This window comes from Rhincodon typus, chromosome 32 (genome assembly GCF_021869965.1).
Source record: "Rhincodon typus isolate 14 chromosome 32, sRhiTyp1.1, whole genome shotgun sequence".
In the NCBI taxonomy this organism is placed as follows: domain Eukaryota; kingdom Metazoa; phylum Chordata; class Chondrichthyes; order Orectolobiformes; family Rhincodontidae; genus Rhincodon; species Rhincodon typus.
Window position 1 is genome coordinate 31,248,753 of NC_063363.1, and position 24,137 is coordinate 31,272,889.

Genomic DNA, 24,137 nt, shown 5'->3' on the forward strand with positions numbered 1-24,137 from the left:
AGCAGACATTCCACCAGTTTTCCCAGTCAGGAAAGCAGCTACCTTTGTTATCCTGTTTGGAAAGCAGGACAGTAGACCAATGATTAGTGAGGGGTCAGGAATGTCACTCTTAGACTTTTCCCCAGAACTTAATTGGTGAAGTGGCAGCAAAAGGACATGTATCTCTCCAGTGCCAACCCACCTGATTATTTACCCTCCTGTTACCATCCCAGCCCTTCTAGAGAGAAATATTTCCAAGTCGATATTTCAGATGCATGACTATTCCACAGAGTTGGAAGAATTTAAGGATGTAACAGGACCTAAGTAATTCTAAATAAAGGAAATACACAGTTCTTGGGACAGAAACAGTTTTATATTAAGCTCGGAGCATTCAGAATTAGAACTGCATCAGCTGCCAAACACTCTACTCCAATTGTACCTTTACTCCATTACCCCTAACCTCAGATGGGGAACACAGACCCTGAGTGATGGAGAACAAAAATTCATGATCGTTTCTTTCTTCGCAAACACATCCATTTTAGAGCTACACACAGAGCTGAGCGGATCGTTAAAAAGAATGGGAATTTGGTGAGAGCAGGAATTCAGAGCAGGGGTGATTAAGGTGGTGTTAATTTTCTTTTATTCATTCATAATACAATGGCATCACAGGCGGACAGCATTTATTGTTCCCCACCCCCCCCACCCCACCCCACCCCACCCCCACCCACACCCACACCCCCACCATTGCCCTTGAGATGGGAGGGAATTCCAGGATTTTGACCCAGCGACAGTGAAGGAATGGTGATATATTTCCAAGTCAAGATGGTGAGTGTCTAAGGTTTTAGAGTAGATTTGTGGCTCGGGTTGTGGATGTTGTGGTTGGTTGGCTCGCCAAGCTGGTTCATTGTTCCGCAGACGTTTCATTACCCTGCTGGGTAACATCATCAGTGCAGCCTCCGATGAAATGCTGTTGTGTTCTCCTGCCTGTTATTTAAACTCCGGGGTCCGTTGAGCTGGATTACCTGACTTCCAGTTTTCCTTCACAATGGAATGTATATGGGGTCTAGCTCTATGCGTTTATTGATGGCTTTCTTAATGGAGAACCAGGTTTCTAGGAATTCCTGTGTTTGTCTCTGCTTTGCCTGTCCCAGGAGCCTGGTGTTGTCCCAATCGAATTGGTGATTTTCCTTATCCATGTGGATGGAGATGAGTGAGAATTGGTCTTTTTGTTGACAGTTGATGTTTGTGTACTCTTGTGGTTAATTTCCTTCCTGTTTGCCCAATGTAGTGTTTGTCACAGTTGCTGCAGAGAATCTTGTATATGACATTGGCCCTGTCCATAGTCGGTAGTGGGTCTTTGGTTCGGATGAGCAGTTGGCGAAGGGTTGATGTGGGTTTGTGTGCTACTCTGATGCCCAGTGGTCGTAGGAGACTTATGGTCAGTTCAGATGTGTTCCTGATGTAAGGTAGTGTGATGAGCGTGTTGGGGCATGTACTATCTTCCTGGTGTCGTGCATGTGATAGGCATCTTCTGACCCAGTTTTTCGGGTATCCATTGTCTTTGAATACTTGGAAGAGGTACTCTTCTTCTCCTTGGCGTAGTTCTGTGCTGCTGCAGTGTGTTGTTGCCCGTTTAAATAATTGGGACAACACCAGGATCCTGTCCCAGGTGAAGCATAGACAAGCACGAGAATTCCTAGAGGCCTGGTTCTCCACTAAGAAAGCCATCAATAAATGCCTAGAGCTAGACCCTGTACACACTCCATTGTGAAGGAAAACCAGAAGTGAGGTAATCCAGCTCAACGGACACCAGAGTTTAAATAACAGGTGGGAAAAAATAACAGCGCCTCATTGGAGGCTGCACTGATGATGTTACCCAGCAGGGTAATGACATGTCTGTGGAACAACGAACCAGCTCGGCGAGCCAACCAAACACAAGATGGTGAGTTGCTTGGAGGGGAACTTGCAGGTGGTGGCATTCCCATATAAATGCTGCCCCTGTCCTTATAATGAAAGTAGTTGTGGGTATCTAAGGGTCTTTGGTGAATTTCTGCAGCGCATCTAGTAGATAGTGCACACTGCTACTGAGCGTCAATGGTGGAGGGAGTGGATGCTTGTCAATGTGCGTGCCAATCAAGTGGGCTGCTGTGTCCCAGATAGTGTCAAGCTTCTTGAATGTTGTGGAAGTGGGGACTATTCCATCACATTCCTGACTTGTGCCTTGGAGACGGTGGACAGGCTTTGGGGAGTCAGGAGGCGAGTTACTCTCCACAGTATTCCTAGCCTCTGACCTGCTCTTGTGTGTTTATGTGGCAAGTCTAATTGAGTTTCTGGTGAATAGTAACTGCAAGAAGGTTGATAGTGGGCAATTCAGTGATAATAATGCCATTGAATGTCAAGGGGCAGTGGTTAGATTGTGTCTTATTGGATATATTCATAGCCTGGCATCTATGTGGCGTGAATGTTACTTGCCAAATGTCAGCCCGGGCCTGGATATTGTCCAGATCTTGTTCCGTTTAAACATAGGCTATTTCGGTATCTGAGAAGTCACAAATGGTGTTAAGCATTGTGCAATCATTGGCAAACATCCTCAACTCTGATGGAGGGAAGGTCATTGATGAAGCAGCTGAAGGTGGCTGGTCATATGACACTACCCTGACAAATGCCTGCAGAGATGTCCTGGAGATGGAATAGCTGACCTTCAACAACCATGACCATCATCCTGTGTGCCAGGGATGACTCTAACCAATGGAGAGTTTGCCTGCAACAGGTCGTCTGTTAATTTATGAACAAGTCATTGGAGTAACTAATTAAATCTAAGTGGATAAAACTAAAATTACCCATGTAGCAGATAACAACATTAGAACAAGTTGAACTGCAATGGGGTGTATGCAAATAATAAATAATTAATAAAAGGATTAAGGTGATGCTGAAATAGTTACATGGATATAACATTAAGTTGACATACTGTTAAGCAACGATGGGGCAGCTTGCAATTCCAGTTCATTGCAGGAATACCACGGAAGTTTTATTTGTCCTTGATAATCACACAGGTAGCTCCCTGAAACTGAATCCAGAGTTTCCGAGCTTGAGTTGTTGCTGGACTACAGGAGGCTGAGAACCCTGCGGTGGATGTTTGAAATGGTGGCCACCCCACAGCAAGATAAGAGGAGGCAGGCAGTTCAGGAATCTTTCTGAACTGTGGCACATTGAAACTTGGTTTCAGTGCCAAGGGCAGCCCTTCAGGCAATTGTGGTTTGGACAGCAATCACTAGGGCTACAGGGAAAACGGCTGCACAGAGATGAAGCAGTTGCTTTCTTTATTCATGTTTGGGACGTCGGCATCATTGGCTTCATCAGCATTTGTTGCCTATCCCGATGACATTGGAAGGAAAGAGTTGAGTCAGTATTTCAGAAGCTATGGAGGAGGTTATGACCCTCACGTGTCGAGTCCTAAACTACTGCCAGAGGCAGACCCCCAAATAGCAGGAATGGTATGGGGACAAAGATTTTCTGGAAAATTGCAAAAAATACAGAAGAGTGAAAATGGGTGACATTAATCATATTGATATAGACCAGGAAAACAATGCTGCAGAAGGAAAAGAGTAGGGAATTTCTTTAGCCCTGTAATATATGCCCATGAAAACCTTCTAGATCTATGTGCCTCTTGTAAGGTAAGAATAGAAATAGTGCTTGATTTGGTTCTGAGGAAGGGAATGGGATAATTCATCATATTTCACTGAGGGATCATTTGGGAAACACTGAACATAATATATAATTAGGCTTACATATAAATAGTTACGAAAAACAAAGAAAATTCAAAACTTATAGTTGTCAACAGGTGGAGATAGTAGGAACTGCAGATGCTGGAGAATCCGAGACAACAAGGTGCAGGGCTGGATGAACACAGCAGGCCAAGCAGCATCATAGGAGCAGAGAGGCTGACGTTTCGGGCCTAGACCCTTCATCAGAAAAGGGGGAGGGGAAGGGGGTTCTGAAGTAAATGGGGAGAGAGGGGGAGGCGGATAGAAGATGGATAGAGGAAAGGATAGGTGGAGAGGAAACAAACAGGTCGAAGAGACGGGGATGGGGCCAGTAAAGGTGAGTGTAGGTGGGGAGTTAGGAAGGGGATAGGTCAGTCCAGGGAGGACGGACAGGTCAAGGGGGCGGGATGAGGTTAGTCGGTAGGAGATGGAGGTGCGGCTTGAGGTGGGAGGAGGGGATAGGTGGGAGGAAGAACAGGTTAGGGAGGCAGGGACGAGCTGGACCGATTTTGGGATGCGGTAGGGGGAGGGGAGATTTTAAATCTTGTGAAATCCACATTGATACCATTGGGCTGCAGGGTTCCCAAGCGGAATATGAGTTGCTGTTCCTGCAACCTTCGGGTGGCATCGTTGTGGCACTGCAGGAGGCCCAGGATGGACATGTCGTCTGAGGAATGGGAGGGGGAGTTGAAATGGTTCGCGACTGGGAGGTGCAGTTGTTTATTGCGAACCGAGGGTAGGTGTTCTGCAAAGTGGTCCCTGAGCCTCCGCTTGGTTTCCCCGATGTAGAGGAGGCCACAACGGGTACAGTGGATACAGTATACCACATTGGCAGATGTGCAGGTGAATATCTGCTTGATGTGGAAAGTCTTCTTGGGGCCTGGGATGGGGATGAGGGAGGAGATATGGGGGCAGGTGTAGCACTTCCTGCGGTTGCAGGGAAAAGTGCCGGGTGTGGTGGAGCTGGAGGGGAGTGTGGAGCGGACAAGGGAGTCACGGAGAGAGTTGTCCCTCCGGAAAGCAGATAAGGGTGGGGAGGGAAAGATGTCTTTGGTGGTGGGGTCGGATTGCAGATGGCGGAAGTGTCGGAGGATGATGCGTTGGATCCGGAGGTTGGTGGGGTGGTACGTGAGGACGAGGGGGATTCTTTTTTGGTTCTTATTGCGTGGACGGGGTGTGAGGGATGAGGTGCGGGAGATGTGGGAGACACGGTTGAGGGCGTTCTTGACCACCGAGGGGGGGAAGTTACGGTCCTTGAAAAACGAGGACAACTGAGATGTACGGGAGTGGAATGCCTCATCCTGGGAGCAGATGCGGCGGAGGCGAAGGAATTGGGAATAGTGGTTAGCATTGTCAACAGGTGACTGGCTAACTTCAATGAGTAAAAAAGGGATTTAACAGATTGGAATCAAAAGTAAACAGATAAAATAGCCAAGTACTGGCTGTGGAGTAAGAAGGCATCATTGAAATATTAAAGGAATATTTTGTATTTGTCTTCACTAAAGAACAGGATTCTGACAATGTCACAGGAAAGGAGGAGAGAAATACAATGCGATAAAGATTAGAGCAGGAACTTAAATGTTTCAAAATGTTCAAAGTTGAAAAGTCATTGTGTGGTTCCTGAGGGAAGGAGACATCCATTCATCTCTAGTTCTCCTTGAAGCCTGTTACTTTAAACACATCATTCCACAATCCTTATAGCCAACAGAGAACAGACTCAACACTAGGCTAGACTCCAATTCAAGTGAAAGTTGCCAAAACAGAAAGTTTTACCCAATGCACTGCACTGCTTTCCCATAATTTAAGGCATCCTTTATGCAAATTATCATATCACTAGAAATTCCCAAACTCAAACAACATTGCAACAACACTGTGTACCTTTCGCTCTATAAGTCTGTAACTGTAAAAGCACTTCCCCTTGAGTTTGAGGAACAGACAGGGCACACTCCCAGATCTTACCAAGGACCAGAGGAGTGAGGATCCAGAGAATCTTAAGCAGGGTTTGAAAATTCCAAGTCAGTCCATTCCCCATTGCAGGATCATGCTGCTGCCAACTCCATTGGATGTGAACACCCTCTTTCCAAATAACGTATTATCGGAATCAGCAATCCTGGGGAAGCTGTCTCACTCCTTTATGTGTTTCCAGCCCTGGTGCATTTTGTCCAGGGCTCTGGTGTAATCACTGAAAATACCTGGACTGACTCACACAAGTATAACTCAATGAGCAGTAGGCACCTGAAACATTCTCAGATTGACTCTGAATTAATTATCATCAGTCTCTGTTTACCAAGGCACTATACGGTCTACTTTATTACACAGAGATAAATGTCTCCCCCTCCTTTCTAATCATTTGTCTGATTACTACAATCAATTCACGCAGAGAGGAAGCTAGTATCTTACTTGGGGCATTTAACCAACGTGGGAAGGAATCAACCTTTGCAACAGGGAATTCTGTAGATCATAGAACCAGGCTATTCAGCCCATCAATTCTACACCAACCCTCTGGTGAGCATCTCACACAGACACAGCCTGCCACCCTATCCCTGTAACTCTGCATTTCCCATGGCTACTCCACCTAGCCTGCACACCCATGGATGGTGGGAGGAAACCCTGCACAGACACAGGGAGAATGTGCAAACTCCACACAGACAGTCCTGATGAAGGGTCCTGACCCAGGACATCAACTCTCCTGCTCCTCTGATACTGCCTGACCTGCTGTGTTCCTCCAGCTCCACGCTGTATTGAGACAGTCACCAAAGGCTGGGATCGAACCTGTGTTCCTGGGGCTGTGAGGTAGCAGTGTTAACCACTGAGTCACCATAGATGTTAGCATATATTCATTCACTTTGTGGTTATCAAAGGGCTCTCAGCGAAACTGTCTTCTTTCACCTCCATCCTTCCTCATATGTACTACCTGCTTCCATAAATGTTGAAAATAATCTATAAATGCTAGAAAAACCATTGGAAATAAACTGGAGAAAATCATCACACAGTTTCACATGTTGCTTGTAACACAATTAAAATGTGAATAAGATACTGGCTGGCATTTAATTAGTGGTTGAGAGATGTATGTATTGTTTTGGATATTCATGAGTGTGAATTATAGCTACTCGATATAAAAGTGCAGATAACATATTGGGATCTAATTCAGACATTCAGGTGCTTTACATGTAGAATTCAAAGGTTAATGCGTAAAATAAAGGGTTAACATATCAGCAAGGATAGACATTTCCTAATCAATCCTTTCAGAGAGGTTATTACAGGTGGGACTTGAACCCAGGCCTCCTGACAAAGAGGTAGGGACATTGTCACTGCGGCACAGCAGCCCCTTATTAGCATGGGTATAAGATTAACTGGCTAACAGGCAATAAGGAGGAGGCATAAGTGAGTCGTTTCTGCTATTTGGCAAGATGTAATGAGTGGTATGTCACAGGGTTCATAGCTGAAGTCTCAACATTTTCCAATTTGTGTAAATGACTTGGATGGAGGGACTGAAGGAATGGTTGTTAAATTTGCAGATCAATGAAGCTTTACTAGGACAGGCCAAACGTCTATACCCTGGAGATTGGAAGAGGAAAAAGTACCTTGATTGAAACATATAAGTTCCTGAGGGGTCTTAGCAGATGGATGTGGAGAGGACATTTCCTCTTGAGGGAGAGCCTAGGAGCACTGTTTCAAAATAAGGGACATCCTCAAAAGGCAATGGAAGTAGAGACCTGAATATTTTTAAGACAGGGGTGGAAAGGTTCTTGATAAGCAAGGGGGTGAGAGATTGTCTGTGGTACATGAGAATGTGGACGAATCAAATCAGCCATGATCCTTTTGAAAGATGGAGCAGGCTGGAGACGAATGGGAAGTGACCCAGGGTGGATCCTTACCAGAGGTAACAGTGCAAGAAGAGAAACCAATAATTCTCTAGCTACTATTAGCTAGGTCAGAATGGAAGCAAGGCAGTCCCACCCAGAGGGAAAACAGTGGAGAGGGACTAGAGGAGGATGTGTGGTCAACCATGTAAAGGTTACAGATGGGTCAAGAAACACAAAGAAGTTTGCCTCTAAGACATAGAATGCCTTTTGGAAGTTTGAGAAGAGCTGCTTCCATTCTATGGGAGGTAATTTTTACACAGTACAACAGACAACTGACGATGCAGTACAGGCTGGAATCTAATTGATGGTCTGAGCTGATCTACGTGATTGAAGCTTGAGCCATGTATCAACGTCACCTAAAGGCAAGACGACATCACTCATGGAATCATTCTCAAATATCAACGCTTTAATATAATGGAGCTGGATGGGAAATACTGATGCTGTTGCTGTTTTCAGAATGCTCTGGGACTGTTCTATATTGCTCTGTATAAATAGACAGCTGAGAAAAAGAGATATACGGTGAATCCAGAAAGCAGGGAGTGTAAGATCTGTGCAACTTCTAACTGTGCTGTTTCTTTATTAAATGACAGCTAACCTGATAAAGATCTTTAAAATTATCAAAGTGCTTAGAAGTGCATACATAGAGATGTCACAGCGTGATATGGTAATGCTCATCCCAAGACTGCAAGAAACTACAGAGCGTTGTGAACACAGCCCAATCCATCATACAAACCAGCCTTGTATCCATTGACTCCATCTATACTTCCCGCTGCCTCGGGAAGGCAGCCAACATAATCAAAGACCCCTCCCACCCCGGTTATACTCTCTTCCATCAGGCAGAAGATATAAAAGTCTGAATATGTGCATGAACAGATTCAAGAACATCTTTTTCCCTGCTGTTATCAGACTTTTGAATGGGCCTCTCAAATGTTAATGTTGATCTCTCCCTCCGCACCTTCTCTGCAGCTATAACACTTTGTTCTGCACTCTGTTCTGCTACCCTGACGCACTTTGTATGGTACGATCTGCCTGTATAGCATGTAAACCAACAGTTCTCACTGTATTTCAGTACATGAGACAACAATAAAGCAAATCAAAGCAAGATGTCTCCAGTTGCAGGGAAGTCTAAAACTAAAAAGTCCAACTAATGAATCAGGAGAAGCCACTTTACACAGAGAGTGGTGGGAATGTGCAATTTTTTTTCACGGAGTGTGAACAGTATTGGCTAGTCCAGCATTTCTTGCAAATCTCTAATTGCCTTTGAGAAGGTAATGGCCTTGAACCTTCTTGAATGCTGCAGTCCATGGGGAATTAAATACACCCACAGTGCTATTTGGAAGGGAATTACAGGATTTTGGCCCACTGACACTGAAAAAACAGTGATATATTTCCATGTCAGGGGAACATGGACATGGCGATGTTCCTATGTATCTGCAGCCTTTGTCCTTCTAGATGGTGGAGGTCACAGGCTTAGAAAGTGCTGTTGAAAGAGTCAGGGTGAGCTACTGCAGTGCATCTTGTAGATGTTACTCACTGCTGCTACTGAGCGTCGGTGGTGGAGGGAGGGGATGTTTGTGGATGTGGAGCCAATCAAGCGGGGGCTGCTTTGCCCTGGATGGTATCGAGCTTCTTGAGAGTTGTTGTAATTTATTAACACAGTAAGTGGTTGAGACAAGTAGAATCAATGCAGTTTAAGGGAAGCAGCTAAATAAACAGAGGAGGCAGAATGAAGGAGAAGGATACGTTGATTGAGATAGATGAAATAAATAGAAAGGTAGGATGCTCATGTGGAACACAAACTTCAGCACAGACTGACTGGGTTGAGAGGCTGTAAGTTCAATGTAACCTTGGTGATCAGTTCCTTCTTCTGTTTTGGAAAAGGAAAGCGTCATAACAAACACTCAAATCCCCGAATCGTGATGATTGATGTAAATGGTTGATGTATTTGTCCATAACTCCCCGGGCAACAGACATGACGTCACTGAAAACATCAACAGCAATAGTCGAGAGTTGAATTCTGGGAAATAAATGCTCTCCACAATAATTCCTGGTGATATCCTCAAAGCCTGTGAATAGCTACTCTTCATTGTCACGAAACCCAAACTCTTCAGTGGCTACACTCAACCACAAATCTACTAGGCCACAGGTCCATTGGCGACAGCTAGGCTTACACACTAATACACAGACCACACAGGGTGATCACTTAAAAAAAAACTGGCAACTCAAACTAAGTGATCAACTTTTGCTCAATTTGACTCCATCCTGAATTCTTGTACGGCCAGTGTCAATAGCGTGAGAAAATATGGCTTTTTGATTGTACTTCTTCCTTCTAAGAAACTCAAGCTCTGGTTTCACACAGCTGGAACATATCCAGTGAAACCTCAGATCTAGGAAAGAAAGACTGCAGTAAACAATAATGCATCATTCAACTTGATTCTCAAGTATCACAGCTGGTATCAACTGTACATGTTTTTAATGCCTAAGGATATCAAACAGTTGTTTCTCAAACAGTCATAAGCAATAACATTTGATCAAAGTGCCAAAAATGAAATCCCACTAATGCAATGATAATTAAGCTCTAAGAATGAACAGTATGTTAAATTACTTGCTGCGCATTTTCAATAAAGGAGTTCTGAAGCCAGTATTAATCCCAAAGAGTTTGTATTCATTCTTTGGGCTCCAATTGGAACAGGACTTGGATTGAAATGCCCTTGAAGATCACACAACAAGCTCTAGGTCACAGTACAAGTATTTGCAGGGCTACAAACTCTTCCACATCCCTGAGAAGAAAAGTTATTGGGGGAAAGTGGACATACTGGGTTGTGGAAGATCATTCTTCAGCTATTGATCTTTTAATACTCTTTTGCCAAGGTTTAGTGTACCTTCAGCAAATACCATGGTGAATCCCGTGAAACTTCTTTTTGCGTTTTTGTTTCTTTTAGGGGCAGACTCTTGCTATGTACGAACATTTGATTTGATTTATTGTAGTCACATGTACCTAAATACAGTGAAAAGCTTTGTTTGTGAGCAGTACACAGACAGATCATAGCAAACAAGGATATACAGGTCATAGGGTACTCAGAGAGAGGCATACAGGCTACACTGCACAGGAGGTGCACAAAGCAAGATCAACATTAACAAGATCAACATTATTTGAAGTTAGAGAGTCCAGTTAGTCTAACAGAAGTTTTAAATTGTAGAACGGTTATAAGAAATGTTAGGGTTAGATCTGCTGTAGGGAACTCGCAAGGAGTCACACAGTGTCAGTGCCATTTTATTTTGGTGTGGAGTAAAGAGTTAACTATATTATGACTCTAAGAATAGCTACTGAGCATATGTGTAAGGATATATCATAGAATCATAGAATCATAGAATCCCTACAGTGTGGAAACAGGTCCTTCGGCCCAACAAGTCCACATCGACCCTCAGAGCATCCAACCCAGACCCATCCCCCTATAACCCCCCCTAATCTAGGCATCCCTTGAACACTACGGGCAATTTAGCATGGCTAATCCACCTAACCTGCATATTTTTGGACTGTGAGAGGAATATATATCAAAGTGATATCTGTGAGGTGCCAGAAGATGTTCTCTCTTACCATATAGTTATGTTCAGTAAACCTGAGTACTGACCTCCTCTTACTAATCCGCAATGGTTTTTCTTAGGAGGTAGTTTTGCAATTTTAGGAAGAGAAAGAGGTGATTCAGCTCCTTGAAACAGGTATACTATTCAGTTAGTTTGTGGGTGACCTATACCTTCATTTAATTTGCCTGTTTTGGCTCTATATTCCCCAGTAACCTGTACCTAACAGAAGTGTAGCTGTATTCTATTGAAGCTATCTGCTCACAAGGCTTGCTTTCTGGTTTCCTGTCACACAAGTTAGAAACTTGTGCACGTGCTGCCCAATAAATTATATTATTTAAAGTCTGTATTTCCAGAATCAGATATTCTTACTGCCTGGAAATAGCATTAACGAAAAAAACCAAGAACTGCAGATGCTGGAAATCAGAAACAAAACAGAAATTGCTGAAAAATGTCAGGATCTGGCGAGAGAAAGCAGAGTTAACATTCTGGGTCCAGTGACCGTTCTTCAGAATTAATTGTAGCTAGGGAAAGGTTGAAATATGTGCTGAAGTTGGGGTGGTGGTGGGTGGAGTAAATGCTAGCTGGAGATGGAGCCCAGGAAGAGAGATAAACAGTTTGACAGACAAGGGAATGGGTAAAGTTCAGCCTGGGGAAAATCAATAACTGCTAATGGGGACCATTAGTGGCTGACAATAGGTTGCATGTGGTAGCGGCCCAGGAGATGAAAATGCCAGATGTATGGGGTTGGAGTAATGACTTAGGGGAAAGTGTTCAAGCCCTAAAATTGTTGAACTCCATATTGAGTTCCAAAGGCTGCAGGGTCTCCAAGTGGAAAATAAGGTGCTATTCTTCCAGTTTATGCTGAGCTTTGCTGGAACACTGTAGCAAGCCTGAGACAGAGTTGTTGGACAGGGAGCACAGTGCTGTGTTAAAGTGTCAGGCAACTGGAAGCTCAGGATCTTTGTGGACAGAAAGTAGGTGTTCTGGAAAGCAGTCATCCACTCTGCATTTTGTCTCCCCAATGTAAATCGCATTGGGAGCAGCGATTACAGTAGGTAGATTGAGTGAAGTGCAGGTAAATCACTGTTTCACCTGGAGGGTGTGTCTTGGAGAGTGGGGAGGGAGGAGGGATGTGGGGAGATGTTGAGAATGGAGGAGGAGTGAACCAGGGTGTCCCAGAGGGAACGGTTCCTGAGAAATGCTGACAGGGGAGAGGAGAGGAATATGCATCCGGTGGTGGCATCCTGCTGGAGGTGGCAGGAATGGTGGTTGATGATCCTTGGGACGTGGATGTTGGTGGGATAGGGGTGAGGACAAGGGGGACCCTGAAATAACTCCACAGGAACTGGTATCCTGTCACCAAGTCATCGTTTATTTACACATGGAGATTCCTTGACACTGCTCAAGCTCCCTCAGAGCCAGCTCTCAGTGAACAGAACCACTGACATTCCTATTTATATCTGTCAGCCAGGGCTCCCTGATTGGGGCTGTTAACCTGGTCCAATCAGGGAATTCATGTTTGAAGAAGTCCACCTGGCTGACTTCATTACAATCACTACATCCGTCCCCGTCTGAGTCCAAAGATATAGGCTGGTTCTTGTTTTTGTCGCTCCTTCTGGGGCGTTTTAGCATTGGGTCAGGTTCCTCTGAATCTGCCTCTGATACAGGCAGTCTGTAATGTATAGTAGCTCATCTCTTGTGCCAGGACCAACTCAGAAAAAATTTCATCCTCCTCTGCAGGCAGCAAAGGTGTCAAGGCAGCAACATCCGTCATGTCCATCTCAGATTCCGAGGGCGCTTCAACGCTTGATGGAGAATGATAACCCACTGGTTCCAGAACGGTCCGAAAGGCAGTCTAGGAGCCAGGCACGTTTTGCTCCCACCCCGTTTGTGAGTTTGCAGCTTTCATATGGTCCATGTGCTTATTCAGGACCACTGCACACACCCAAACTTTATACATCACTGGACCTAACCTCGCGTTGACCATGCCTCTTACCCATGGAGCGCCATTCCCATGGTTCCTACACCAAACCTTGTCCCCAAAGTAAAGTATCTCCCTCACTCAGCAGAGTCATGTGTCTGGCATTGGAGTCCCTGGTGCCCTTCCACCCTAGCCCCACGTCTGGTCATATCAGATTTTACCCGGTGCTGAGGCTTCTCCCCATTAGCAACTCTGCTGGAGCTATCCATGTAGTTGCATGAGGGATGGTCCTATAATCAAACAGCAACCAGGACAATTTGGTATCTAGTGAAGCTGTAAGTTGTTTCCTTAAGATTGCTTTCAATGTTTGATCTTCTCTTTCTGCCAGACCATTGGATGATGGATGGTTTGGACCTGTCCTTATCTGTCAAATACCATTCAAGTCAAATTCCCTGCTGGAAGCCGATGGCCCATTATCTGTGACCAACACTTCTGGGAGTCCATGTATTGCAAAAGATGCATGCAGTTTTTCTATTGTCTTCCCTGTGTTTGATAAATGAAATCTATGAACGTCTAACCATTTTGAGTGGGTGTTCGTAATGACTAAGAACATTGAGCTATGAAACGACCTGCATAGTCAACGTGTAACTGAGTCCAGGGTTTACCTGGCCACCCCCATGAGTGTGGGGGTGCTGCGGGCGGTAATTTTTGTCCTTGCTGGCACTCTGGTCACTGATCCAACAAAGCGACTATGTCTTCATCCAATCCTGGCCACCAAACATAATTTGTCATCAACATCTTCATTTTGGATATCCCTGGATGACCGTGGTTGTGTTCAGCCAGTATCTGGTGGTGAACATAGCTCGGGACAATTGCTCTTGCTCTCCATAATAATATGCCGTCCTCTATGGAGATCTGGTCTCTCTGGGTCCAAAACGTTTTCAACTTTGGCTGTGACAGCCCTTTGGTTTCACCCATCACCACCAGCTAACACAGTTTTGCCTGGACTAGATATTTCTGCCTCCAAAGTCTGATATTATCAGCAGTAACTGGAAGTGTGTCCAGAAAATTTAAAACCGTTACAGACTCTTCTAATGGTGGTACCACCGGTGGTGTATCTGCCAGCAGGAGGTGGCTCAATGTTTCCGGTGACCTCCTGGACAGTGTTCCAACTTGTAAGTATACACACCTACTATTAGAGCCCACCACTGAATTTGGCCTTGAAGCTATGGGTTGTATTGCCTTGTCCTTATTAAGTAGATTTAGCAGGGGTTTGTGGTCAATTATTACAATTTGCATCCTTAAAGGCATTAGTGGAACTTCCTGACTCCAAATATGACTGCCAAACATTCCTTGTCTATCTTGGGCATATTGCTCTGCATTAGCCAAAGACCTGGATGCGTACAGTATTGGGGGTTCCTCTTCATTGCCCCACCAATGAGCTAATACTACCCCAATGTCAAATTGGGAGGCATCGCATGTCAATGCCAGATCTCACTTGGGATCATAATGGTGTCAACACCTTAGAGGATGATAGTTGTTTTCTCACTTCCCTAAAAGCTATGGCTTGGCTATGTAACCATTTCTAAGGCGGACCACTTTTGAAGAATTGATACAAAGGTGCCAGGATGGAGGCCAGGTTTTGCATAAACTTTCTGCAATAATTAATCAGCCCAAGGAAAGACCTGAGCCCCGGTACAGATGTGGGAGCTGGGGCACTTTTGTTTGCCCTCACTTTATCTTCCAAGAGGTGTAACTCAGTCTTGTCAACTCTGTAGCCCAAGTAGTTAACTTGCGGTGCCTGGAACACACGTTTTTCCTTTCTAAGGCATAAGCCCACCTGGGAGAAATGTCAAAGGACTATGTCCAAGGTCCTTATTGATCTTCCCTGTTATTAGCACATCATCTAGATAAATGGCGACCTTGGGTTAGACCTTGTAAAGTGTTCTTCATCATTCACTGACAAATGGCACAGGCTAATGATACCCCAAATGGCAATCTCATGTGTTGGTAAAAACCCTCATGGGTATTAATTGTACCATACTTCTGCAAATCCTCATCTAACTGCAATTGCAAGTATGCGTGGCTCTTGTCCAGCTTCATGAAGGACAACTCCACCCCACCACCCCCACCTCACCCTCGCCAGTTTTGCAATCAAGTCCTCTTTGCGAGGGATTGGGTACTTACCCAGCTGAGAAAATCAGTTTACTATTTGTTTGAAATCTCCAAAAAGGCAAACCAACCATTGGCCTTCACAACTGGTACGACCAGTGCTGCCCATTCTGCATACTGTACTGGTATGATGATTCTTTCACTTTCCAGCTTTTTGATTCCTGCCTCTACTTTTACCCATAAGGCAAATGGCACTGGGCAGGCCTTGCAGAATCATGGAATTGCTTCCTGGTCAACATGCAAGTTGGCCTTGCCTCCTCTGATAGTCCCTAGATCTTCCTGAAAATAATCCAGGCAATCATGAGGACTTAACCAGACATGCAATTTTCTAATCAAAAAATATTGGGCTAATCTTGGTGAATCTCTCTCAACCAATGTCGCCCCATCAAGCTTGGGCCTGAGCCTTTTACTACAATCATTGGTGACTGAACCAGCAGCTTCTCCTAAGAGCCCAGAACCAAAGTTATACCCTTAATCTGTAATGGTTCCATGGTATAGATTCTCAGTGTAGCTGAGGTCATGCACAAACTTAAGGGTTGGAGACCAGAGCAAATTTTGTTAAAGACTGGTTCTGAAATCACTGAAGCAGCCACACTGGTATCAATCTCCACTAGATTCGGGTGACCATTTATAACCAGATTTATTTTGATTGGGATAACAAGAGCTGGATGAACACAGTAGGCCAAGCAGTATCAGAGAAGCAGGAAAGCTGACATTTCGGGCCTAGACCCATCTTCAGAAATGGGGGAGGGGAAAGGGGTTCTGAAATAAATAGGGAGAGAGGGGGAGGCGGATACAAGATGGATAGAGGAGAAGATAGGTGGAGAGGAGACAGACAGATCAAAGAGGCGGGGGTGGAGCCAGTAAAGGTGACTGTAGGTGGAGAGTTAGGGAGAGGATGGGTCAGTCCAGGGAGGATGGACAGGTCAAGGGGGCAGGATGAGGTTAGTAGGTAGGAGATGGGGATGGGGCTTGAGGTGGGAGGAGGGGATAGGTGGGAGGAAGGACAGGTTAGGGAGGCGGGGACGAGCTGGGCTGGTTTTGGGATGCGGTCGGGGGAGGGGAGATTTTGAAGCTTGTGAAGTCCACATTGATACCATTGGGCTGCAGGGTTCCCAAGCGGAATATGAGGTGCTGTTCCTGCATCATTGTGGGACTGCAGGAGGCCCAGGATGGACATGTCATCTGAGGAATGGGAGGGGGAGTTGAAATGGTGCGCGACTGGAAGGTGCAATTGTTTAGTGCGAACCGAGCGTAGGTGTTCTGCAAAGTGGTCCCCAAGCCTCCGCTTGGTTTCCCCGATGTAGAAGAGGCCACAACGGGAACAGCGGATGCAGTATACCACATTAGCAGATGTGCAGGTGAACATCTGCTTGATGTAGAAAGTCTTCTTGGGGCCTGGGATGGGGCTGAGGGGGGAGGTGTCGGGGCAGGTGTAGAACTTCCTGCGGTTGCAGGGAAAAGTGCTGGGTGTTGTGGGGACAGAGGGGAGTGTGGAGCGGACAAGGGAGTCCCGGAGAGAGTGGTCCCTCCAGAAAGCAGATAAGTGTGGGGAGGGAAAAATGTCTTTGGTGGTGGGGTCGGATTGCAGATGGCGGAAGTGTCGGAGGATGATGCGTTGGATTCGGAGGTTGGTGGGTGGTACGTGAGGATGAGGGGGATTCTATTTTCGTCATTATTGCGGGGAAGGGGTGTGAGGGATGAGTTGCGAGAAATGTGGGAGACATGGTCGAGGGCGTTCTCGACCACTGAGTGGGGGATGTTGCAGTCCTTGAAAAACGAGGACATCTGAAATGTTCGGGAGTGGAATGCCTCATCCTGGGAGCAGATGCAGCAGAGGCGAAGGAATTGGGAATAGGGGATGGCATTTTTGCAAGAAGGTGGGTGGGAGGAGGTGTATTCTATGTAGCTGTGGGAGTCCGTGGGCTTGAAATGGATATTGGTTTCCAGGTGGTTGCCAGAGATGGAAACAGAGGGGTCCAGGAAGGAGAGAGGTATCGGAGATGGTCCAGGTGAACTTAAGGTTGGGATGGAAGGTGTTATCTCTGAAAACAAATTATTTTGATTGGTTCTGATTTGGATGTTTCTAAGCAGATGTAGGTTGGCTTTCCAGGATGTGCACTCTGCCAGATACCGGCCTATGAGTTCTCTTACTCAATTTAGATCGAGTGGGAGACTTTTACTGTTTCGAGTTTGATTACCAGCAACAACTATAACAGCCTGCTGTCTGATTCCTGAAGAAAATTTTAACTGTTTGGCCGAGGTTTGGCTTTGTTTTAGGGTTTTGCTGTGGGCTGTCGTAGAGTCCCTCTGTACGGAATATGTCCTGAGTGAGGCTATGCAATTGCATTCACTCAAGTGGTGTTCCTCAAGCTCATCCATCGGAATACCCTCCACTTGCCACATTTTCCAATGATAAAGCCAGTTGTGGTCCCTGTTTGAAGTCCAGTTGGACTTTAGCTAGTAGGCGATTTTGCACGGTTACATCATTAATCCCACATCCAAACCACCTCTCAGCATCTCATTAAATGTTAAACCAAAATCACACGCCTCTGTCACTTGTCTTAACCTTGTCAAAAATCTCGAAACAAATTCCCCTGGTTCTCAAACTGCTGAGTAAAACCAATAGTATCTTAGAATTAGAGGAGGCTTGGGTCATAATATTCCTGAACTAAATCCATCAACTCTTAAAAGGATTTTTTTCAGAGAAATTTAGACCCCTAATAACCAAAAAAGCTGTGGGCTCACAAGCTGTCAGGAGAATTACTTGCTGGTTTACATCTTCCCGAGTGTCATTTGCCCAGAAAAAATATCACATTCTTTCCACATACTATCTTCAATGACAGGATCAAATGAGTCAAGCTTCCTAAACAAAGGCATGATGCCAAAAATGCTTACCCCAAACTCGAAGGAGGCCGTTGTGAGAAAATTTCTTCAGGAATGTGTTTTTCTCTCATGGCCACTGAAACAACTCCACAGAGGCCAGTATCCAGTCGCCAAGTCACCCTTTATTTACACATGGAGAGTCCTTGACACTGACCCAACTCCCTCAGAAACAGCTCTCAAAGCGAACAGAACCTCTGAGGCTCTTGTTTATACCTGTCAGCCAGGGCTTCCTGATTGGACCAGATTAACAGCCCCAATCAGGGAACTCATATTCTAAGAGGTCCACCTGGCTGACCGCATTACAATCATTAAAAGCCCTATTGTTGTGGTGGAAGGGAAGAGAGGGAGTAAGGACCAAAGTGCAGGAGATGTGTCAGACTCCACTGAAGACCTTGTCAACCACAGTGCTGGAGAATCCTCCTGTGAGGAAGAAGGTGGATATTTTGGATGCCCCTTTGCCAAAGTTGGTCTCATCAGAACAGGTGTGAGAGAGACAGAGAAACTGGAAGAATGGAATAGAGTCTTTATAGGAAGTGGGATATGAGGATCTATAGTCTAGGTAACTTTGGGAATCAGTGGGTTTGCAGTGGACATTGGTGGTCAGCCTATCACCAGAAATGGAAACGGAGATGTTGAGGAAGGGAATGGAGGAGTCAGAGAAGGACCAGCTGAAGGTAAAATCGGGTTGGAAATTGGAAGCAAAATTGATAAATTTTTTCCAATTCCAGAAGAGAGAGGGAAACAGCACCAAGATGTCATCGATATATCATGGAAAGAGTTGTGGGTGGGGGTGGAATAGGACTGGAACTAGGAATGTTCCACGTGCCCCATGAAGAGACAGGCATAACTAGGACCCATGCAGGTACCCATGGCCACCCCTCTTACCTGAAGAAAGTGAGAGGAGTTAAAAGAGAAGTTGTTCAGGGTGAGGACATGCTCAGCTAGATGGAGGAGGGTGGTGTTGGTGGATGGGGACAGTTCAGGCTTTTTTTTCAGGAAGAAGTGGAGAGCCCTGAGACCATCCTATTGGGGAATAGATGTGTAAAAGAATGGCACACCCACAGTAAAGTGGAGGCAGCTGGAACCCGCAAACTGGAAATTCTGAAACTGGTGTAATGCATCAAAATAATCGCAGATGTAAATAGAAAGGAACTGGGCAAAGGGAGAAAACATTGAGGTAGGAAGAGATGAGTTCTGTGGGGCAGGAGCAGGCAGAAACAAGGGTCTGCTCAGGCAGTTCTGGTTTGTGGATTTTGGGCAAAAGTTAGAATCAAGGTGTACAGGATAGGGGGGCTACAAGATGAGATAAGTGACCGTAGCTGATACAATGTCTTGATGTTCCATGGTGGGGTCATGGTCCAGCAGGGGACAGGAGGCGATATGTGAGAGCTGGCACTCAGCCTCTGCAATGTAGAGATTAGTACACCAGACTACCACAGCACCACCCTTGTTGGCAGGCTTGATGACAAAGTCAGGGTTGGATCTGAGAGTACAGAGTGCAGTCAGTTCAGAGGGAAATAGGTTCAAATGGGTAAGGGAGGGGAGAGAAATCAAGGCGACCAATGCCATGTTGGCAGTTCTCAATGAACAGATCGAGTGCGGCTAAAGGGCCAGAGGAAGGTTTCCAGGTGGAAGGGCAGTGCTGGAGGTGGGTGAAGGGGTCTGTAGGACGGGGAGAGAACTCTTGTCCAAAGAAATAGGCATAGAGGCGAAGGCTTCAGAAGAAGAGTTCGTCATTGTGTCATGCCCGAAATTCATTAAGGCAAGGGTATAGAGGGATAAAACTCAGACCTTTGCTGAGTACAGAACGTTCACCATTAGAGAGCAGAAGGGCAGAAGAGTTAGTAAATACATGACAGGAGATATAGTTGGGAGAGGGGTTGGAGTCAGAGGGTGAAGGGAAGGGAGGAAGGTCCCGGAAGGGCCTGGGTATCATTAAATGATCTTCTGGATGTTTGTCACAGTGTTTTCTGCTCAGCCCAATTGTCCTGGGGAAGTCAGCGAGAAGAATATTGTGTATGCCTGGAGGCATGTGAGGACTGGATCAGTTTGGGACTTCAGTGATGAACCAGTTGAGTTGGCAAGTTACGCCCACTGGGAGGAAGAGCTGGCTTTGTGCAAGGAAGTTATATTGAAGATGTGATAGGGGTTTAAGATGACTGGAGCGCAAAATCTGAAAACTTCAAGTGAGAAATGGAGACAGCATTTCCACTCAGATTGTTGGGTGAGTAGAATTGACTTCCATTGGAAATGATGTATAATTTGCCAGTGACCATACATGTCAAGAATGATTGGTCTATAGAGTTTCTGGGCAGGGAACACATTCCTCTTGGTTATTTGGGAATGGTTTTAACCTGGCCCATTGGAAGAGTCTGAATCGACTTGGATAGTTATTTTAGGCTGTTCAGTTTTACTGTCCATTAAACTCACAGAAGAAATTAACATCATTCATTCCCGGGGTACCAGAGAAATGCCTAACATACCACTGTCACATTTACCATATTTGATCTGCGATTATATTTTTGAAATGAATATTAGAGAGAGTAATCTAACAAAATTATCATTAGAATCCTCAATGAGCATCATTCTTGGCTACTCAATCCATGACTGGGATATCAGAAGGAAAAGACTTGCATTCATTTAGCGCCTTTTGCAAGCACAGGAGGTCCCAGAGATCTCTGAAACCAAATAGGCACTGGTGGACTGTAGTCAGTGTTGTAGTACAGGAGGCATAGTAGCCAAATGGCATACAGCAAACTGCCACTGCAATGTGAAAACTTTTCTAGTGTTTTTCCATGGCATCTTTTCACATTGAGAGGGCCTTAGTTATAACCTCTCATCTGAAAGACAACTTTCAACATTCCTTCAATTCTCCACTGTCAAACTTAATTTTTTCATTAAGTCTTGAGTGGAGTCTTGAACCCATAATCCTCTGACTTAAGGTAAAAGGTGCTTTTTATAGGAAGGATATTATTAAATTGGAGAGAGTTCAGAAAAGATTTACCAGGATGTTGCTAAGACTGGAGGGTTTGAGTTATAAGGAGAGGCTGGATAGGCTCGGACTTTTTTCACTGGAGCATAGGAGGTTGAGAGACAACATAATAAAAGCTTATAAAATCATGCGAGGCATAGATAAGTGAATAGCAAAGGTCTTTCCCCTAGGGTAGGGGAGTTCAAAACTAGGGGCCTTATTTTTGAGATGATAAGAGAAAGATTTAAAAGGGACGTGAGGGGCATCTTTCTCACATAGAGTGTAGTTCGTGTGTGCAATGAACTGCCAGAGGAAGTAATAGATGCAGGTACAGTTACAACATTTAAAAGACATTTGGAAGGGTACATGAATAAGAAAGGTTTAGAGCAATTTGGATCAAATGCAGGCAAGTGTGATTAGTTTAGTTTGGAAACTTGGTCAGCATGGACTAGTTGGACCAAAGGGTCTGTTTCTGCGCTGTATGACTCTATGACTATAACTGAGCCATGGTTGACACTATTGGAGCTATGATAGCCGTACTTGAGTAATTATTACAACAGTGAGTCTTTGAAATGAGTTATGACATCACGACTCAATTTGACTGGAAACTATAGTCATTATTACAATATTCAATCCATGATTTGCAACATTAATGTCATTAATATAATATGATAACTTAAATTGGTGTGCTGCAACCATGACTGAGATTAGCTTGATTAATTTGTTTCTGATTGAAAATCACTAAACATATGCTATCTCCCATTTACAAGCCCCTTTCTCATAACTCCACATCTGAATCCCGCCAATCTGGTTTCCGATCTTTTCTCAGTGCCACAAAAAGGCCTCACCAATATTATCAATTTTGTGGTACATTATTCTTCTTTGATCTCTCCATAGCCCGTCACATGACTGATCATACTCTCCATGTCCCAGGGTCAGTATGGTTTTACGACTCTCACTTTGCTCAAAAGTTACCTGCCTGATCATCTGCTGAGTGCCTAACCCAAATAGTTCCTTTTCTGCCCTTGTTTTGTCACCTACAGTGCCCCAGACAGAAGTCCACTTATGGTCTCCTCATCATTATGATCAAGTCCCCTCAACATCTTCAATATCTGGTCCATCCACCACCGACACTCAGTAACAACAGTGTGTACCATCGATAAGATGCACTGCAGCAACTCACCAAAGTTCCTTTAACAGCATATCCCAAACTCTCGACCCCTACTATCTAGAAGGACAAATACATAGGAGCACAACCGTCAACAAGTTCCCTCCAAACCACACGCCATCTCGACTTGGAACAACACTGTCATTCCTCCACTGTTTCTAGAACTCCCTTCCTACCAGCACTGTGGGTGTTCCTGTAGCACATGAGTAGTAGCAGTACAATAAGACAGTTAAGGGTGGGTAATAAATGCTGGTGTAGCCAGCGACACTACCTCCTGTGAAAGAATTTTAAAACGCAACCCCTCCTCTATTTATCCCACCACATCTAAACCCCATCCTGTGGAGCTCTCATCTACAAAAGACTTCTCCTTTCTGCCTCTTCCCCTCAAGGTCCTTCCCTAAAACTTACTTCTGACCTAACATCCTCTCTTTCTCTCTCCGTCTCTGCTTCAATGACCATTTCTCACCAACCCTATGAAGAGCTTTGGGATGCCAACGCAGCCTATGGCCGCCTGAGGAAAAGGGTGTTCGAGAACAACAACGTTAGATCCAACGCCGAGCTCATGGCTCACAGAGCTGCGGTTAGTTCCAGCATGGAGTGTCTACAGCAGACACCTCAAGGCACTGGAGCAGTATCATCAACGCTGCCTGTGATTCCGCTGGGAAGAAAGGTGACCCAACACCAGCATCCTCGACCAGGCCCAAATCCCCAGCATCGAGGCACTGGCCATCCTTGATTGGCTATGATAGGGTGGGCACATCGTCTGCATGACCAACGCGAGACTCCCCGAGCAGGAGCTCTACTCCCAATTTCGAAATGGCAGGCAAGCCCCTAGTGGACAGAGGAAACACTTCAGTGACCCTCTCAAGGCCTCACTGGCAATGTGCAGCATTCCCACAGACACCTGGGAATCACTGGCCCAAGACCGTCCAAAGTGGAGGAGGAAAATTGGGGAAGACATCGAGCATCTCAAGACTTGCCACTGGGAAAATATGGATGCCAGGCGAAAGCAGTGAAAGGAGCGTGCTGCCACACCAATGCCACACGCATCCCTTCCCATGACCACCACCTGCCCCATGTGTAACAGAGCCTGCGGTAGCTGTATCAGAATGTACAGCCACCTACGGACTCACCCTGAGTATGGAACTAGAGTCATCCTCATCTGTGAGGGACTGCCACTGATGGTGCTTTGGGATGCTATTTCCTACATTAAAGGTGCTATGAACGCAAGCTGTTGTTGATTGTAGAAACATAGAAAATAGGAGCAGAAGTAGGCCATTCAGCTCTTTGAGCCTGCTCCACTGTTCACAATGACCATCCAACTCAGCTGTTCCCACATTCTCCGCATACTCTTTGATCCCTTTAGCCCCGAGAACTATATCTAATTCCTTCTAGAAAACATTCCATGTTTTGGCCTCAACTGCTTTCTGTGGCTGTGAATTCTACAGGCTCTCCACTCTCTGGGTGAAGAAATTCACAACAACCTTTTACAGGATCGCAGAGATTATGGTCTTGAACTTCAACATGACCGGTCTTTCTGCAGTTTATTGCCTTGGAAAAGCCTCTCCCAAGCCCTTTGAATGTTTCATGGATCAGAATTCCATGGTGTGCTGCCAGACGGGACCAGATGGGCTGGCACATTGATCACATCTTTCATCTGTAATCGTGGCTCATGTATCGGTCTTGGCTAACAGTTCTGATCCTCAGAGAAGCGCCCCAAATGTGGTACACATTATGTCGACAAGGTCCTTCTAAATGACTAAGAAAAGCAATTTCACCATCAAGTAATTTATAAACTATCCTCTTGCAGATGCAAAAATTCTTA

General features: G+C 45.2%; 1 protein-coding gene across 1 annotated transcript in view; it reads right to left on the minus strand.

Moving 5' to 3' along the window:
* The window catches only part of LOC109931801 (V-set and immunoglobulin domain-containing protein 10-like 2), a 74,408-nt gene extending 51,975 nt beyond the window's left edge, over positions 1-22,433 (minus strand). The window contains exon 1 of the mRNA XM_048615376.1: positions 22,424-22,433. Coding sequence (XP_048471333.1) covers positions 22,424-22,433 — 10 coding nt within the window. The remainder of the gene's footprint in view (positions 1-22,423) is intronic.
* Positions 22,434-24,137: the final 1,704 nt, after the last annotated feature.